Below are 20,757 nucleotides of genomic sequence, written 5' to 3'. Positions count from 1 at the left end.
TTAAAGACAAAACTTGAAAGAACTGATCTAATAATTACAGACAATCCCTCTTATATTTTTTTTATAAACAACATACTTTAATAATGATAAAATATTCGTACAAGCACATTGAAAATAATTTAAAAGAAAAAAAGTGTGATTATTTGACAATTTGTCCGTGCCGCGAAACACTTTTCCAGGAATCCGAAGGATGTTCATAAGTTTGTAAATTGTAAAATTTGACAAAAATAATATGAATAACAACAATGTTCTTTAATTGTAATTTCAACATTTTTTATCTTTCAGATGGAACAGTGTAAGAGGATTTTTCAAGCATTTGGACGAAGGAAGAATGTCGATCCAAAGAATCTGTTAGTCAGTCGTTTTAGAAGAAATTTAAATATCTTCGACCTTATTGGAATAGGTGAGTAAATAAACGTATCATTTAAGTAATGCTACATGTAAATACTGCTGGTGGGGTTTTAATTCCCCGAGGGTATCACCTGCCAAGTAGTCAACACTACTGTACTGACATGAATTATCATAGATATGGTCATAATTATAAATTAACTGTTTACAAAACTTTTGAATTTATTAAATACTAAGGCTTTTCTACCTCAGGAATAGATTACCTTAGCTGTATTTGGCAAAACTTTTAGGAATTTTGTTCCTAAATGCTCTTCAACTTCGTACTTTATTTGGCCTTTTTAACTTCTTTTGATTCGAGTGTCAATGATGAGTCTTTTGTAGACGAAACGCGCGTCTGATGTAAATATAAAATTTCAATCCTAGTATCTATGTTGACTTTATTTTCCAATACGGGAAAGTAATACAACAGGTATTAGTGTGATACAAAGTACCTATGATTCAATTTGGAATTAAACTTACCAATAATCCAAAGCGCCCACAGAATGACATTAGACAATACGAAAATACTAATCAGACAACATGTGTTTATTGTGTATTATCGAAAACACACGATAATTGACGTAAAAGGCCGAGGTGCCAACAATAAGCATGTCACAAAAAACAATAGACTAGTGATACTAATTCGACCTAACCCCGGGAAGAGATTGAGCGCAAGTGCTTGAAAGCAGATCATTATTATTATTTGTTTTAATTCCTTTGATACAAAAGAACAATAAATTGAAAATAAATAATCTTTTTGTTATTACAAGAGTTCAATTTGATGAATGATATGATTTGATAGTTTATTCTCATAAAACCATTAAAGTACAAAGGTTACAGAGAAGTTAAAAAACAATATACATAAAAATAAAAATGCATAAAATCACTTGGTTTTAAGTAAATGTAAACAAACTGTAATAAATACTTAAAAACCGTAAGTTCGCTTAAAAATATCCCTTTGTTTTCGGTTGGTTGCTTCTAAAGTGATATAAATACCAGATTTACTTCTATAATACATGTATGACGCACACTTTTTATTATTGCTGTTAAGAAGTTAGCAAAACTATGAACGAGACGCGTAAATTTTATAATATGTCTTTAAATGACTGCATAGACTGCATATTATGTAATAAAAATAAAACAAATTATGCCCCTAAAAAAATATGTGTACTAGTTCTGTGAAAATGTGCGTCACACTTAACTCCGAAACAGATATATGAACGACAAAAACAATTTACAAATCCAAGAATACAAAAGGACAAAGTGTTCGAACTATGGGCAGTCGCAAAAATGCGGGGGGGTTGAACACGTTTTGCAGCTTTCCTTTGTGTTCAAGATACAAACAAACTCTGAATACCATTGCAATCAAAATAGAATAGCATCTAAAAACCATTGTAATCAAAATAAAAAAAAGTATGAATACCATTGCGATAAAAATAAAAGACATAACCGAAGGCGGTGTTTCAAAGTTGTTTAAAAATATACTTTTCAAATTGAAAATTTAGATCTGTATAATTTTACTATCCTACCATATATATATATATTTATATATATCATAATCATTGCAGGTATGGGTGGTTCATTAGGAATTGGAGTATATATTGTAATATCATATGTGATTAAGCATCAAGCCGGTCCATCAGCAGTGTTGTCTGTTATAATAGCTGGTGTTGCAGCTGTGTTATCTGGTAAGTAGTGTATACAGTAATATCATATGTGATTAAACATCAAGCCGGTCCATCCGCAGTGTTGTCTGTTATAGTAGCTGGTGTTGCAGCTGTGTTATCTGGTAAGTAGTGTATACAGTAATATCATATGTGATTAAACATCAAGCCGGTCCATCCGCAGTGTTGTCTGTTATAATAGCTGGTGTTGCAGCTGTGTTATCTGGTAAGTAGTGTATACAGTAATATCATATGTGATTAAACATCAAGCCGGTCCATCCGCAGTGTTGTCTGTTATAATAGCTGGTGTTGCAGCTGTGTTATCTGGTAAGTAGTGTATACAGTAATATCATATGTGATTAAACATCAAGCCGGTCCATCCGCAGTGTTGTCTGTTATAATAGCTGGTGTTGCAGCTGTGTTATCTGGTAAGTAGTGTATACAGTAATATCATATGTGATTAAACATCAAGCCGGTCCATCCGCAGTGTTGTCTGTTATAATAGCTGGTGTTGCAGCTGTGTTATCTGGTAAGTAGTGTATACAGTAATATCATATGTGATTAAACATCAAGCCTGTCCATCCGCAGTGTTGTCTGTTATAATAGCTGGTGTTGCAGCTGTGTTATCTGATACGTAGTATATATAGTAATATCATATGTGATTAAACATCTATCCGGTCCATCAGCACTGTTGTCTGTTGAAAATGTTGTTATCTGGTAATGCGTCATCGAATCCAAGCAAACACGTTATCATATATTGACAATTTATATTTGTTAGTTTATTTTCACTTATAAAGCGTTAATTTCATGATGAAATAGAGTAGTTAGAGAGAAAAAACTTCCGTTATAAAAAAAACCTACAACATTGTGCAAGTCCTTACATGGTGAGGATACTATTATCTTTAAAGAAGACAAAACAAAATTTTATAGGTTTTGCACATAATAAATAATAACAAACTGGCAAGCACAGTTTAAAAGTGAAACATTATTATCCACCATTTTGTTTTATTACATACGATTATGTCCGGAAATTTGTTCCACAAAATGATCAATTCTGGTCCCGTTACAACAATAAATTTATTGAAACCCATTTACAAACAAATAGCTTAAAACAGAGCAATGCATTGTCAATGTAAAATTTTCTGATTATAGGCAAAGAGAAATTTTATTAGCGTAATAATTCAATCTATCCATTAATAAAAAAAGCTGTAACAGTATGTATGGTATGTATTATGTTGGTAATCAATATAGTTATATCAATACTACTTTGTTGGAAGCATTAAACCAGAAAAATGTCACGGTGCAGTGTCTTATAACCGTTGATCCCACTATCTGACCATTCAAGCTACTTATGTAAACTGTAATTACAACCAAACAAACAGAAACCAGTGTCTTCCTGCTGCTTAAATGCACCATAGGTCCACGGTTGAACAATTCCATTAGCTACCAGTACCTCGGTACAGGTTTTGTTGAACTGAAAGTCCTAAATGGCACCGTACGAATAAGAGCAAGTGTCTCGGTTTTATTTTGGTTGAACTGAGTCTCAATTGCTAGATGTGAACCACAAGATCAGGAACAAGCGCAACGGTACATAGGCTATTCAATTGCAATCATTAACAGTATATTCTAGAAGTATTTATTGTTCTGTGCTGCTTCTGTATTTCTGCAAGTCCTTAATTGAATTTATTGTAAAAATGAGCACGTGGAGCAATAAAAACTGGCAACCTTAATTTTAATTCATGTACACAAGATTTATATGTATTCACATTTCCCCCATTATAGCATTTATTAAAATTTTGAAGATCTGGTATGATTGCCAATAGGACAATTCTCCAGACTACTATATTGTTAATTTTCCCTTTATACTTCCTAATTTATAGATTTCTTTTCATAATTTGTTTTTTGTGGTATCATTTATGTTGATTGTTGATGTCTTTATTCTATGTGAAAACGAGGTTTTATTGGAGAGGGAATATAATTAAGCCTTACAAAAAGCTACCAACGGACCATTGAAAGAGCGTGACATTTTCATTCAACGAGGCATCGGATTAAACTTCCAAATTCTGACATGATGTGGTTGTGTACTTGTACATCCCGCAGTGCCAAATGAACGCTCCATTTTCGAAAAAGATTTTACAACCGGTCGGAGGAAAATCATATCCACTATATTTCTTGTCCTATTCACTGTCAGGGGTACAGTATCGCTTTTGACTATATTACGAAATATGGTGTTAAATGTTGAGTTATATGTTGCTATATATTCTTAACAAGTTACGATGCAATATCCCCTTAAAATGACACAGCAACTTATGATAAGACTTTTCAAACTGTACTTTTATATACATTTCTCTTTTTATTATCGTAAAACAATGGTACCTTAAATATTTTTCCATTGTTGTATGAAACAAGTTCAGAAATTACATTATTAATACCTACATTGTTTTACGTTGATTAAAAAATATGCAGATATGAATATGCATAATATTTTGAACATAAAAACTCTAAATATCCATTTTTGTGTTAACTTTTAAAAACCAAACACATGTTTTCCATTAGGATATGCATCACACACATGTGGATGCTTTTGCAGAAAATTTATAAATTTTAAGGTGAATAAACGCCAGTCTGACTGTGAACAGTAATAAACGAAGCATTCCATCAATTCATATATCATAGTTTGAAGTCACGTTGTCTCCGGCTGCAACAAAATGAACAATAAAATATTGTCTAAAACTTCAATCAGGTTAATGGCGTATTCTAGTAATATTATCAGATGGAGGACTGTTTAACATCAACATATATATATATATATAACCTTAACACGGTCAAGTATTACGATGAATTTATCTTAACTAGCAAACTTGTGGTCTGATTTATCACGTACAAAACAATAAACTAAAAACTAAAACGACATACAACAACCGACAACCGCTGTTTTACAAGTTCCTGAATTTGGGAAAATTTTAAAAAAGAAAGTCACTTGGATGAGATAAAATTTTAATTAATACATGTTTTAACGAACTGTTCAACACGTGAACCCAAACGCATGTTAAACCTATTTTACATTTACCAATTGATAAAAAAAAGAACCGTTAAGAATTATAAGAAGATATACATGTACTTATGTAATAACCAATAGAACAAACCCGCGAAATCTAAATCGCGGACATTTAGAGCTTGGTTGAAAGTATGTAAAACTGTTGTTAGATAAAATTTTGTAATGGTCTAGAGAATTTAAGAAAAGGTATTAAAAGTCAGCCCTCTCACTTTTTTCCGAGGTCCGTTATGTTTTTGTTTTCTGTTAAATTCCATTATTTACGCGTTTAAGTATACTATGATCATACGTATAACATAATAAATTGCATTTGCTATTAACTATCAATTCCAAGTTTCTTTTCAATGGCGGTCATGCTATATTTTACAGACCCACTATATATTTTAGAAGTATAACCATAGTATACATGCAGATAAAATTTAATTGTCCTGTTCCCGAGTACTCATATTAAGTTTAAATCCGGAAGTCCTGTCAATGACTTAAAAATGGGTCTAATGACGAAAACAATATCTGGACACCCTTATTTTCGGTTTTCTCCCGCAATAACCTAAACTGAATAATTAAAAGAATGGATGACAACTGTGCATGGTACCTATAGGACATAGAGGCATAAAGTTATATTAAAACATCGTGTAATGTCAAAACCGTATTAAGTAAAGACAAAATATCATCAGGCAATAATAAAACAACATAAAGTTATATCAGAATTCCACATAAGACAGCTGTGGCGTTCCAGATTAAATACAAGCTCATACACTACAAGAACCCATTTGCTGTTTACAATACTGGATAGCGGGTGCTTTTCGCAGAAAGAACAAAATCGCCAAATAAATTCAGCAAATTTAAAAGCATATATGCAAGGTATTGGTAAAGATTTTGAATCCGCAATAATATTTTCTATACCTTATTTAATGAAATAATAAAGTATTGCACCCGCGAAAATAATCAACTATGCAGTATATCTCATTAATGCATGTACGACATTAGGCCACCGCAATGGGTAATCATATACTTCCATCAATTCAATACTATGGTTATTATGGAAAAAATAAACAGTTTATTCGTTTTCTTTTTAAAATTCGTATTTATGATACTGACTATGATATGTGTAAATACAAAAATACGAATAAAATACAAAACATGCATAGCTATAATGTACAAGTCATGCAAAGCTGCATGATTCAATCATATATGTTTGAAAGAGTGCTATTGTCGTTAAATGCGTTCTACATAGCCAACTACAGAAATAATTTCTTCTATTTCAGGTTTCTGTTATTCAGAGTTCACCACACGTCTACCACAGGCCGGGTCATCCTATGTTTTTGTATATGCCTCCTTGGGTGAGCTGTCCGCCTTTGTGATTGGTTGGAGTATGATACTAGAGAACATCGTCTTAGCTGCAGTAACTGCTAAAGCATGGGGTCAATATTTTGATGGTTTACTAAATGGTACAATACATAGGTTCGTAACACTACATTTATCAACGAAATTGTTATCAAATTTTGATTTGATACTTTTTTTTTTAAATGATCAAGCCATGTTAACTAAAGTAGAATGTAATCTGATACCGTAACAGCATAAGTTGGAATTTGCAACAAAACATACTTTTTTAATAGAATAAAACTAGCGTTCTGGATTAAGGTTCTAATAAATCTATAAACAATCTTAGGAATTGGTTGATTGCAATATCATCAAAGCTGCGATGGAATTATCTTTTTTTGTTCAAAGTCTACAGGTCGAGTCATACTTTGTTTAAAGGTCATCAGTTCAAATAATAGATTGTCGTTTAAAGGTGAACACGTGAAATCACGTTTCCATAAGACATCGTCTGTAGTTCGAATCACGTTTCCATGAGACATCGTCTCTAGTTTAAATCACGTTTCAATAAAACATCATCTACCGTTCGAATCTCGTTTGCATGAGACATCGCCTACAGTTCGAATCACGTTTTCAGAAGACATCGTCTGCAGTTCGAATCACGTTATCATAAGACATCGACGGCAGTTCGAATCAGATTGATTTTTTAGCACATAAGCAACACGACGGGTGACACATGTTGAACAGGATCTGCTTATCCTGAAATCACCCCTAGTTTTTGGTGGGGTTCGTGTTGTTTATTCTTTAGTTTTCTATGTTATGTCATGTGTACTATTGTTTGTCTGTTTGCCTTTTTCATTTTTAGCCATGGCATTGTCAGTTTATTTTAGATTTATGAGTTTGACTGTCCCTTTGGTATCTTTCGTCCCTCTATTCAATAAGACATCGGCTGTAGTTCCAAAAAGAACATGCTGATAGGTTGGAAAGGCTAGTCCTGAACATTCTTCAGAAAGACATAAATGCTGTCAAATACATTTAAAGTTTAAGTTGTACAAACATTCTCATCAGTATTACCAGCATAGCAAACAGTACTCACAATGATCAACTTGAACAAAACACACGTGCGCACATATATCATATTCTACTACACAGTGCTATTACTTTGATAAATGTACACCCGGTGTTTTTTTTTGTGTTGACAATTATTTCATCTAAAATTTAAAACCCCTATGTATTACATAAAAAGTTGTCAAAGGTACCAGGATTATAATTTAGTATACCAGACGCGCGTTTCGTCTACATGAGACTCATTAGTGATGATCATATCAAAATATTTATAAAGCCAAACAATTACAAAGTTGAAGAGCATTGAGAATCCAATATTCCAAAAAGTTGTGCCAAATACGGCTAAGGTAATCTATGCCTGTGATAAAAAATCCTTAGTTTGTCGAAAAATTCAAAGTTCTGTAAACAGGAAATATAAAAATGACCACATTATTGATGTAAACTCATCATAGATACCAGTATTGAAATTTTGTATCTTTGCCAGACGCGCGTTTCGTCTATAAAACACTCATCAGTGACGCTCGAAAAAAAAAAGAAGTTAAAAAGGCCAAATAAATTACGAAGTTGAGGAGCTTCGAGGACCACAATGTCCTAATATGTTTGCTAATATAATTTATTCCCGAGGTAAACACGCATGGATATTTCCAAAATTCAAATGTTTGTGAACAGTTAATTTATAATTATGACTATAAGTGCTAATTACATTTGTTACAATGATACAACACAAAAACGAGACTTATTGGAATGAATTGTTGCACATGTTTTTCATCGAAGATATATTTTATTTTGTTGCTTTCAGTTATACCCGTGATCATTTACAATGGACAGGAGATGAATTTTTGACCGACTGTCCAGATATATTACCATGTTGTATATTGTTTATAACCTCACTCCTGTTCGTATGTAACGCAAAGGTAACTGTATTTTGTATTCAGTTCGTTGATACTATAGATTTATATTATTAGTTGGATATCATTTTTCGTGGATTTCGTGATAATCTGGAAACCACAATTTCCAGTGTCCAACGAATTAGACATTTTGTAAAGAAGTATATGGAGACTTTGACAATACCACGAGATCAAATATTCCTGTGATGCAAATTTCCCTCAATCCAAGAAAGTTGGTACCTACAAAAATGAATGAATCCACTGTTTTTCATAACATTGATGTCAAGAAAATGTTTCATATTAACGCAAATTAAAAAATGTTGTATGTTCTCATTATGATTTCACACATTATTTTTGTCGTATTGAATTCCCAGGAAAGTTTTGTAATATTATAATTAACAGATATAGGCAATGCGACAGCAAATCAACGATATAATCATACCACATGACACTTAGTTGTCAATATAATCAACACAGCAAAACCCTTCATTTATCAACAAAAAAGGTATTTAAAATGTAAAAGAATATTTATATTGTACAGATAAAATGTTGAAACTAATCATAGTAAAAATGAAATGAAACGTTTTAAATAGGGAACACAATATAAATGTCAATGCTTATCTAAGAACATGATAAATAGTCCGTTTTTCTTCTGAAAATCTTTAAATAAAAAATATCTGAAAGTCATCACAATTCAATAAACGATGATTGATTAATTGATTGTTGGTTGCTTTTCGCTGCATTAGCACAAAAAGGCTATATCGCGGCGATAATAAACCATGAAGCTGAGTTTATGTTACAATATCGTTTCATTCAAGTAAAGGTAAACTTTTAATCAGAAAAGAAACCCTCATTGAAATACAAGTGTTATTGACCAAAACGAACTATTTTATTTTATTTTGTAATATACACCTCCCAACCAGTTGCTGTAGAACCGATCAATACCTGTTATTTAGTTCGTAAGCATGGCATATTTGATGATGTACAATTCGTCAGCCTTACGGGACTTTATAAAAAAAAAATATGATTTCAAAACAAAAAATATCAAAAAAGTTGAATTTAGCATATTCAGTCAAATTGGTAATGTTAAAGTAATTATGTAAATATCAATAATCTAACAAGTCTAATCCACACCATAGCAATTCAAAATGACACAATTTATGAAACTTTTAAATCACTTACACTAATCAATAAATGAAATGCGTAAACAGGAAGACACGCATTAGTTCTAAACATTGCCCTCATTACGAAAACAATTTTTAAACAATGCAATTAATCCTTGACAACTTTCATAAACTTGTATGTAATTACGAAGAATGTTATATTCATTCTCTTACATATTCAAATAACCACATTTGTAAGCAATCATTTTATTATGAACATTAGCTGTATTTTGCCATTTTTTTATGAATTCGGTCCTCAATGCTCTTCAACTTCATACTTTATTTGGCCCTATAAACATTTTAAGATTCGAGCGTCACTGATGAGTCTTTTGGAGACTAAACGCGCGTCTGGCGTTAATATAAAATTTTAATCCTGATATCTATGATGAGCTTATTTACTGTATTATTTTATTATGAACATTTCTTGTAATATTTTAGGCGTCCACACTGTTATCGTTTATCCTAACTACAATGAATGGCCTAGTCATTATTTGCATTATATGTGTTGGTATCTTCCATGTTCGTCATGAGAATTGGACGGACCCACCAGGCTTTTTCCCGTTTGGTTTGACAGGGGTACGTATCATAAGTTTACAATACATATTTTTTTAAACCAAACTTTTTGTTTTCAATAGTGTTAGGCACAGTGGGTTTGATCGTCATTCCAGTAAGTAAATGACGATTCGTGTGCTGGTTATTGTTTCATGATGAGGCAAACATTGAAACATGCGACAAAGAATATTTTATTATGAAACAACCAAACGTTTACAGAAATCAATCAGAAATTAATTCAATGAAGGCCATTGTTACATGTAACACCTGGAAATAGCCACGACATTCCTTTTTTTTTAATTTCTTAACAAATAAGCGTTTTTGATTCAGTAGGATTTTGCTGGATATAAAATATAACATGGCGTTTGACAAACTTCAACATGACATTTGTAATCGGGCCGCAGAACAAAAGTTGACATGAAAGAGGCAAAGCTGAACAGGACGTGCGACAAAATAAAAAAGATAATGGTAATCAGGACGTAAAACTAAGAAAACTAAGGTATAAAGCAGGACGTAAATCTAACGTAAACAGGACTTAACGCAAACGTACAGGGTAAAACAGGACACAATACAAGTGAAATCAGGATACCAAAGTTAACAAGAATCAATACAAGATTAAACGGAAATTTCAACAAAGGTTACTAAGAAGGTCAACTGAACGCAGAACAAGGTAATCATCGTAACGTGCACATTAGATGCAGAAAGTTACTCAACGGTAAAAAGGAAATATGAAAAAGGTAAATTGAAATAAAAACAATGTAAAAAGAAAATAAGACAGAGGTAAATTGTAAATAAAAACGATGGTCAATAGAAAATATGACAGAGGTAAATAGTAAATAAAAACAATGGTCAATAGAAAATAAGACAGAGGTAAATAGTAAATAAAAACTATGGTCAATAGAAAATAAGACAGAGGTAAATAGTAAATAAAAACAATGGTCAATAGAAAATAAGACAGAGGTAAATAGTATATAAAAACTATGGTCAATAGAAAATATGACAGAGGTAAATAGTAAATAAAAACAATGGTCAATAGAAAATATGACAGAGGTAAATAAAAAAAAAAAAAAAAAAAAGTAAATTTCCCCCGGGGAAAAAAATCGTATTCAAGACAAAGATAAACAGGTTTACATGTAAAAAAACAAAAAACAAAAGAGAGGTAGATATGACGTAAACAAAGTAAAATAAGGAAGTGTGCCGTACGCCAAAAATTAAAATGCATACATCCGAAACTGAAGTTGACTTTAGCATTATTTAAAAATATGATGAATGATTTTATTTTATATGGTATATCTTGTTTTTTTAAATCATTTTATAATTACATATTAGGAACTCTATTTCGTGATCTTATGTATTTGTAAACGGCATCAATTGAGATATCAACTGGATTTAAACTCTTCCGTTTTTTGTCCATTACAGTCAAAGTAAAATATTCACTAAATAAATCCATTAATTAAATTACGGCCTGACATTTACGAGGAGATAATGTTGGAATCAGCTAAACGATTCTAGTAAGAGCAGATGATGTCATAATATGGTAAAGATTTATAGGTGCTGTTCTCAAGATAAGAAATAGCTGTCCATTGCCCTGCTTTCATTATTTTTATATTTGCCAGAGATAATTAATGAACGCATTTTTCACTTAAACATAATGTCAGTGTAATAACAGATTTAGAGACGAAGATCGATACATAAATAGGTTCAATTAATAACAAAGCTTCAAAGAAAAATGGCATACGTAATAAAACTGTACGTTGTGTTGTGGACTTATACAATTCTTAATGCTTTGAAATGCATTACTTATTTTATGATGGTTTTAAAAGAACGATAATACAAAGGGTACAACTCAAACCATTACTAGTAAAAAGCAGAAAAGTATTATATTAGTAATGGCAGAAAACTAAACGCTAAAGACAAAACATATTTTACACATACGTAATACTTAGCACCGCAACCACTATGATGAGCTTAACATATCGAACTATGCTGAGCACCGCACACACTATGATGGAAACATCGAACTATACTGAGCACCGCACACACCATGATGTAAACATCGACCTATACTGAGCACCGCACACACCATGATGGAAACATCGAACTATGCTGAGCACCGCACACACTATGATGGAAACATCGAACTATGCTGAGCACCGCACACACCATGATGGAAACATCGAATTATGTTGAGCACCGCACACACTATGATGGAAACATCGAACTATGCTGAGCACCGCACACACCATGATGGAAACATCGAACTATGCTGAGCACCGCACACACCACGATGGAAACATCGAACTATGCTGAGCACTGCACACACCATGATGGAAACATCGAACTATGCTGAGCACCACACACACCATGATGGAAACATCGAACTATGCTGAGCACCGCACACACTATGATGGAAACATCGAACTATGTTGAGCATCGCACACACTATGATGGAAACACTATGCTGAGCACTGCACACACTATGATGAGCTGGACACATCGAACTATGCTGAGCACCGCACACAACATGATGGAAACATCGAACTATGCTGAGCACCGCACACACCATGATGGAAACATCGAACTATGCTGAGCACCGCACACACTATGATGGAAACATCGAACTATGCTGAGCACCGCACACACTATGATGGAAACAACGAACTACTAGTGTGCTTTTAGTTACAAACGTCTTGATTCCTCAGAGTTTATGTGTTCTGCTGCTACCGAATCAAAACATATCACATATAAATAGACTATATAGAATATATTAATACAAAATTGTAAGCATTAAAAAGATAGTAGTAAACGCGACTAGATTGTAAAAAACTTTGGTGAAGCATCAGTCATATTTTTATGACGACAGATATATACATTGAAATTCGTAATTTCATGAGTTGTTATTGTTTTCAAAAGAGCAATACAGATGTCCACCAATCCTATTTTGATTCCAAGTTTGGCAATATATATATATATATATATATGATAAATAAACATAAGGCTGTGTAATGGGCCAAATTTTAATAATAGAAAATGCAATTAATAATGAAATCAGTACAATGAAGGGTAGACAATACCCAGCCCAACCAAAAAAAGGGGGGGGGACTTACCAAGTTAGTTAGGTTGAAGGATAGCAACAAAAGATTTCACAATGTCGAATTTTCTGCTGAGGTCCACTTCTGTGTACCGTAAATATGCATCACTTTTCCACATTCCAATATCCTTTATCATACTGTCTGACATCCCAATGCGCAAACACCAAGTGGCACCGCCCCGTCGAAAAGAGTGACCTGTTATATGCTGTTTGACATCACTGCTAATTAAATGCTATTATTGCGTGAAATAAACATCTGATATATTTCCCCGAGGGTATCACAAGCCTAGTAGTCAGAACTTTTTGTGCTGACATGAATTGTCATTGATATGGTTATATTTATAAATTTACTGTTTACAAATTTTTGAATTTTTTGAAATACTAAGGCTTTTCTACCTCAGACATAGATTACCGTAGTTGTATTTGGCAAAACTTTTAAGATTTTTGGTTCTCAATGCTCTTCAACTTCGTACTTTATTTGGCCTTTTTTAACTTTTTGGGATTCGAGCGTCACTGATGAGTCTTTTGTAGACGAAACGCGCGTCTAGCATATATACTTAATTTAGTCCTGGTATCTATGATGAGTTTATTTGCACAATAAAGGGGCGTCTTTCTTTGCACCACGTTTAAAATGAAAATGCAATAATTCCTTTATTGCTGAAGCTGGACACAATGGATGCCCCACTATGGAGGGTAATACAATATTTAATGTTTGTTCACAAAATTGTACTGTTTTCGTCCACTGAAGCTCAATAACGTAACTATTCCTATGATAGTGAACATCACACATTTGTATATCTCTATGTTCTACATATTTTCATAAATGCATTTCATTTCATTTTGCGAATTCAAATCTAAATTAGTTTTTATTATTAGGAGTAATCGAGGTGTCATAAGTTCTGCACCTTTCTATGCATCACCTATAAAACGACGAACTACATTTAAAACTTTCTGAATCTGCCAATTTCCGGATATTGGTTCCTCTAGTCCATTTGTTTTGTGTAAATGCTTAATAATATTCAAATAATTCACAATCGTACAATATGCAAACGATTTCACAACCACTAAATATGATATATGTAAACACACAATATCTGGTGAAAAGGGCACTAAGGCCAAGTTTAATAATTCGCAAAAGGTATGAAAACAATTCAATTGAGTCCTGTATGTACGCTTTGTTCCTTCTGACAAACCACAGGCTTTGTATTTCTGCATACTACTATACAGTCTTGCACGAAGCTCTTCCCCACCTGTAAAATACAAAGGCCGGTGACATATGAGAACAAAGCGCCTTCAAAGTAAACGGTATAAAACAACACGAGTATATATATATATAACTCCAGACCTTAGATAATTGTCATTTTTTATGCAATCTTGAAATACAGTCTGCTAATACATTAAATTTTCCAGGAAGAAATATTGCTTGAATGGTGAAATTAAACGTCGCTTGTAACCAAAAAAGTTGTCGCAATAAATTCATAACATATGATGATTTACATGTGCCTTTGTTTATTATAGAACGTGCTGTCATATTATATGTAAATACCATGACATGTTTGTCTCGTGGCTGTTCGTGCCGATGAACTCTCTCTTTAATGTTGATATGAAAATCCGCAACTGCCGGCGCGTCTGGCGTACTAAATTATAAACCTGGTACCTTTGATAACTATTTACACCACTGGGTCGATGCCACTGCTGGTGGACGTTTCGTCCCCGAGGGTATCACCAACCCAGTAGTCAACACTTCGGTGTTGACATGAATATCAATAATGTGGTCATTTTAATAAATTTCCTGTTACAAAACTTTGACTTTTTCGAAAAACTAAGGATTTTCTTATCCCAGGCATTGATTACCTTAGCCGTATTTGGCACAACTTTTTGGAATTTTGGATTCTCAATTCTCTTCAACTTTGTACTTGTTTGGTTTTATAAATATTTTGATATGAGCGTCGCTGATGAGTCTTATGAAGACGAAACGCGCGTCTGTCGTATTAAATTATAAACCTGGTACCTTTGATAACTATTTACACCACTGGGTCGATGCCACTGCTGGTGGACGTTTCATCCCCGAGGGTATCACCAGCCCAGTAGTCAACACTGCGGTGTTGACATGAATATCAATAATGTGGTCATTTTAATAAATTTCCTGTTACAAAACTTTGAATTGTTCGAAAAAACTAAGGATTTTCTTATCCCAGGCATAGATTACCTTAGCCGTATTTGGCAGAACTTTTTGGAATTTTGGATTCTCAATGCTCTTCCTCTTTGTACTTTTTTGGTTTTATAAATATTTTGATATAAGCGTCACTGATGAGTCTTATGAAGACGAAACGCGCGTCTGGCGTACTAAATTATCATCCTTGTATCTTTGATAACTATTCCAATTAATATAAAACAAATCGCTGTTAAAGAATGCACCTTCAACAAAATTGCACGCATCTGTTTGAATGTTGGTTATTGGTTTGTTGTTTATAAAATTCAATGTTCCATTAAATTCATGTATAAATTGAATCCACCAATTTAAGTCTTTTCGAAAATCATCTGACAAGATAACTTCATGTTGGCTTCCTTTCAAAAAATGCTTGAGGTCTAGCAAACGCCTAAGAAAAGTTCGACCCCCTTTATAACCTGGCAACTCCAATGAAGCTTCCCAATAAGAGAATATTTGTTTTACTAGCCCTATGTTTACCCTTAAAATCACATAACAAATAGAAAAATTCTGTTAACTTATCACCTGGTAAACTCAGTGTTAACTTACATGTATCTGTCAAAATACCTAAAAATATTAAACGCTGTGACGGTCCTTCAACTTTATTCCAATTTATGTAAAAACCTAATTTACGCAAGAGCTTAACCAAACAAGTTAGAGCAGCAGAGCATCTATCATATGTAGACTCTATAATTAAAAAATCATCTAAATATGCAATTACACAAAAAATATATTTTGATTTCATAATTCTATACACAGCACTACTAAGTCTCTGAAAAAACGTGGGCTTTGAGCTGCTCCAGAAGGTAACATAGTGTCATAGAAAAATGTATCCTGATTATCATCTTGAAATCTCCAGTGCAACCCAGTATAAGGGTAATTGGTTGAAAGCACTTTCACACTTCTATAAGCATTTGACAAATCCACTTTTGCCAGGAAATCACATTCTTTAAGAATTTTACATGCATCTTTTAAGTCCATATATTTACATGATGTATCACTTGCATAATAGTTTATACTGCCAAACCTCTGTAAACTAGCATCATGAATTAATCTTACTGAACCGTTAGGTTTTTGTATTGCACTAAGAGCACTTACAAGTTTCGGAGTCTCTATCTCATTGTACAAAATATAATTACCCAGTTTAAATTCGGACCTTAATTTCAGGTCAACCTTATCAGAATTTTCTAATGCTGACTTGTAATTTTTACAAAAGGCTCATTAAAATCACATACAAAATTAGAGTCAAACAAATTATTCATCAGATTAAAACCATTAGTTACACCATCAATAATAAAATTTTAATCAAAATCTGATGTTGGCAGTAATGCAGTCCATGTGTGTGGGTCTAACGACCCGAAGTTCCTTCGTTTTTTGAACCATGCATATTGAATTCTGGTTGGGTTTACTGTTGTGTGGAAACACTATTGGACTGACAAAATTGAAATGAAGTAGAGTGCTGTGGAGCATTGCAATTTTTTGAATAAAATATTGCACAGTGATGTGCCAACTTACAGTCCTTTCGATAACAATCACCTGTGTTAAAACGCCTACAAATAATGCGACCATTAGGAAGAAAGGGTCCTGTCCCCTTTTTGTTGTAACTATTAAAGCCTTAATGTTGATCCTTATAATTAGCATTGTTTGCACTACGCGACACATTCTGGATCTCTTGAATAGCCTTTGCTGTAACACTATCTGGTTTCTGAACAAGATGAAAGTCCATAAGATTAGATATATAAGTACCCCATTTGATTTTTTCAAGTGCCTGGCGGTCCCTGTACTCCATATCATAAAGTAAAACACTGTTAGCTGCTAATCGAAAAATAGATTGTATGCAATACAGATAGTCTGGCAGTTCCCTGTGTAATAAATCCCCACTACGAAGCATGTCATTCATGATCTCAATACTAGCATAACCATATTTTTCAATGGAGACCTGACCAAGTGTCAATTTCTTTGTTAACCCATTTTTACGAATTTGGTTTCCATTGCCAATGTCAATTACGTGCCTGCTCTCTAAGAAGTCTAGGGGGTTTGGCCAAACAAAGTCTGTTATTTTACGGGCTTTCGTACCTCTTACACCCGAATTTTGAAGTTGTAACTGATTTATATGTTCTTGGACTTGATCTACCACATCAGAAGATAGTGAGGTAACTGTACGTTTAAGCCCCAGTGCCACTAGACCATGATCGCACCACGCTCACCGCGATCTAAAAATAAATTCAGAACGTGGTGAGGTCGCGGTATAAGCGACATGAAAATGTAAATTTTCGTTGCTTTCACGATGTTACTACGTCCTCATTACGCTTCTACAACGATACCGCTACGATTATACCACGTTCTCACCGAATTTATTCTGCGACCTCTCTACGCTTATCAAGATCTTTCTACGCTCTTCACGTTCTCACTACGACCATACCACTAGCTATCCGATTGCATCACGATCTTACTGCGATTATAGCACGTTCTTACCACGATTATACTACGTTTATACCGCGATCTTACTGCGTTCTCAGCAATAACGTCAACATCTTGTTCCATATCAATACAGTTCCATTCCTCCTATTTCTGATTAATACGTAGATTTCTCGGAAACAGTCATGCCACCAAAATGTACTAGAACACATGGGCGTGGTGGTAGGGGTTGATGTAGAGGCAGAGGAAGTAAAGTAACGAATTCTGATCAAGCACAGATGTCGGACCGACCAACCCAACCTATTGCTGGTCCATAAAGCTCAATGACGATATTTAAGGGAACGATAGCAGAGATGACACACAAGTGTCAATAGATATAGGAAGATGTGGTATGAGTGCCAATGAGATAACTCTCCAACCAAGTAACAATTTATAAAAGTAAACCATTAAAGACCAAGGTACGGCCTTCAAGACGGAGCCATGGCTTATCAAACAGCAAGCTAGAAAGGGCCCAAACAATTACTTGTGTAAAACCATTTAAACGGGAAAACCAACGGTATAATCTAATAAAAAAACGAGAAGCATGGTTGAGCCGTTAGAGCAAATGTATAATTACATACAGACAAACAACATCTAAGGAGCTGTTTTTATATATTTTATGTAAAAATGACAATGAGAACGATGGTCGTAGTGTGAACGTAGTCAGGTCGTAAGAAGATCGTGCTGAGGACGGCAAGGGCGTGCTAGAATCGTACTATGGTCGTGAACAGCGTGGTATAGTCGTAGTGGAAGCGTAGTTTGGTCGCGGTGAGAACGTGATGGTCGTTGTTAGGTCGTAATAACGTCGTTGATAGATTGTAGCGCAGTCTCTCCGAATAGAATCACGCTTTCGCTACGAGTGTACAGCGACCTTTGCGATCTTAGTGCACTCTCACTACGCTTCTACTAGGACCTGATTTCGCCACGACCGCACCACGATTGTTTTGAACATGTTCAAAGTTGGCCACGCTCATCACGATCTTGAAGACCTCACCACGACCGTAATACGACCTTACTACGATAATCAAAATTTACATTTTTTTCACAGATCGTAGTATTACTCATTGATTTTTCCAGTCTCAGACGTTTAATTTTATATTCAAGGGAATCATATTTCGACTGTAAATCTTTTACCATTTGGCCATAGCCTTTTCTGGACCATGCTCTTTTACCGTTGGCGAACCACCGCCGCTGGCGACTGAACCTGCCTCTGGCACTGGGCTAAAAAATAACCTTTCTGCAATAGACGGGGCCTTCAAAGATGCTATGACAGTATCTAGACGATTGCCTGCCGTTGCTCTACTGCTTTTTCTTGACATGTCTTATTTTAAATTGTCAGAATGCAAAAAATTGCGCCATGCGGCTGCTTATATCATTTATTTATAACTGCATAAGCCGCTTACATCATTTATCTAATGGTTTAGCTAAATACCAGATTATAACGTTGCAAACAAGAATGGAGAAGGAAATACCTTTTAACATCAAAGTCGGTGTTCACTGAATCCCTTATATTAATATTTGTTAAAAGTTTGAACATACTAAACATCATTTACCGAACACGTGCAGGAAAAACATACACAAAAATGAAACATGTCCATAACCTCACGTTTTAATCATTGTCTTTAGTTGGGGTTATTATAAATGAAATCTGATTTTAATTAATTATGACAATATATTTTTGAATTATTTTTCTATTGTCAGATAATAGCCGGTGCTGGAACACTTTTCTGTATTTTTACTGGAATAGACTCCATATGTTCATCTAGCGAAGAGACAAGAGAACCAATTAAAACTGTTCCACGTGCAATCATAACTTCCAACATTCTGACGTTCGTTCTAATTTTATGTGTGACGTTGGCTGTCACATTGTCATATCCCTGGTATAATTTACAAGACAGTATTGCTATACCTACTGCTTATCAAGACAAAGGAGTAAATGGATCATTTTATGTGTTTGCGATTGGTGGATTATTAGGCCTAACCGCTGCCTTGATTAGCAGTATACATGGAATACCAAGGTTGCTCTTTTCTATGAAAATGGACCGTTTATTATATCCGTGCTGCTTACTCAATCCCGACACTGGAGGAGTGTTTAAATTAACAGTATTTCCATTGTTGATAGCCTGTCTATTGTCAATGTTTGTTACATTAAATATGTTAATACAAATGTTAGCATTGGGATCTTTGATTTCATACACTTGTGTAGCAGTATGTGTTTTACACGTTCGTTATCAACCAATACACGTTGGGCTTTTCCAGGAATATGAAGACTTAAATGAAGATAAATATTTTCAGAGCACAGAACTTGTATATCCATCCTTCTTTACACGTAATTCGAAAAATAATAACGGCTTAAGTAAAACTTTCATTGCGAAAAACGAAATTGAATTTTTCAACCGATTGTCGAAAGATCCAAAAAATCAGTTGATTATGCCCGACAAACCACGTGATAGCACGTATCACAAAATGGATAGTGTAATAAACGATACACCAAGTGGAAGTCAGAGTAGTCTGTTTCAAATTCCTCCAGGAGTTGCCATAGAACCTTCAAATGCAACGTCAATGACGTCATCAATAGCACTTATTGTCTTCATTATAGCAACAACTGTTTTTTCCTTCATAGTAACATTTGCTAGTAACTCATTGTTTACTGGTTCGTGGTGGGCGACTGCTTGCTTTTTTATTTCTGTTATAACATTAATTGTAACAACTATTGTTATTGTTAAGCAGCCGCAAAATCAAACCAGTTTACTGTTTAAAACTCCGTATGTGCCGTTCGTACCGCTGCTTGTGATATTTATAAATATGTTGATGATGTCATCATTATCATATAAAGCTTGGTTACGATTCAGTGTTTGGCTTTTTCTTGGTAAGTTTAACTCTTAATAAAGATACAACGATATAATTTTC

At 34.0% G+C, this 20,757-nt stretch overlaps 1 protein-coding gene across 2 annotated transcripts in view; it reads left to right on the top strand.

The window, feature by feature from the left end:
* LOC139500572 (high affinity cationic amino acid transporter 1-like) overlaps positions 1-20,757 on the top strand; it is a 53,030-nt gene that overhangs the window by 31,507 nt on the left and 766 nt on the right. Inside the window, exons 2-7 of one of the 2 annotated variants that reach the window (XM_071289322.1) lie at positions 286-403; positions 1,956-2,075; positions 6,372-6,567; positions 8,288-8,402; positions 9,977-10,114; positions 19,549-20,716. In XM_071289322.1, the coding sequence (XP_071145423.1) occupies positions 286-403; positions 1,956-2,075; positions 6,372-6,567; positions 8,288-8,402; positions 9,977-10,114; positions 19,549-20,716 (1,855 nt within the window). Of the gene's footprint in view, positions 1-285; positions 404-1,955; positions 2,076-2,491; positions 2,581-6,371; positions 6,568-8,287; positions 8,403-9,976; positions 10,115-19,548; positions 20,717-20,757 lie in introns of those variants that run through there. The other variant, XM_071289323.1, reaches the window with a different exon arrangement.

This window comes from Mytilus edulis, chromosome 13, assembly GCF_963676685.1.
Source record: "Mytilus edulis chromosome 13, xbMytEdul2.2, whole genome shotgun sequence".
Lineage (NCBI taxonomy): Eukaryota > Metazoa > Mollusca > Bivalvia > Mytilida > Mytilidae > Mytilus > Mytilus edulis.
Note: the sequence above shows the minus strand (reverse complement) of the source record. Positions and strands in the feature narration are given on the sequence as shown.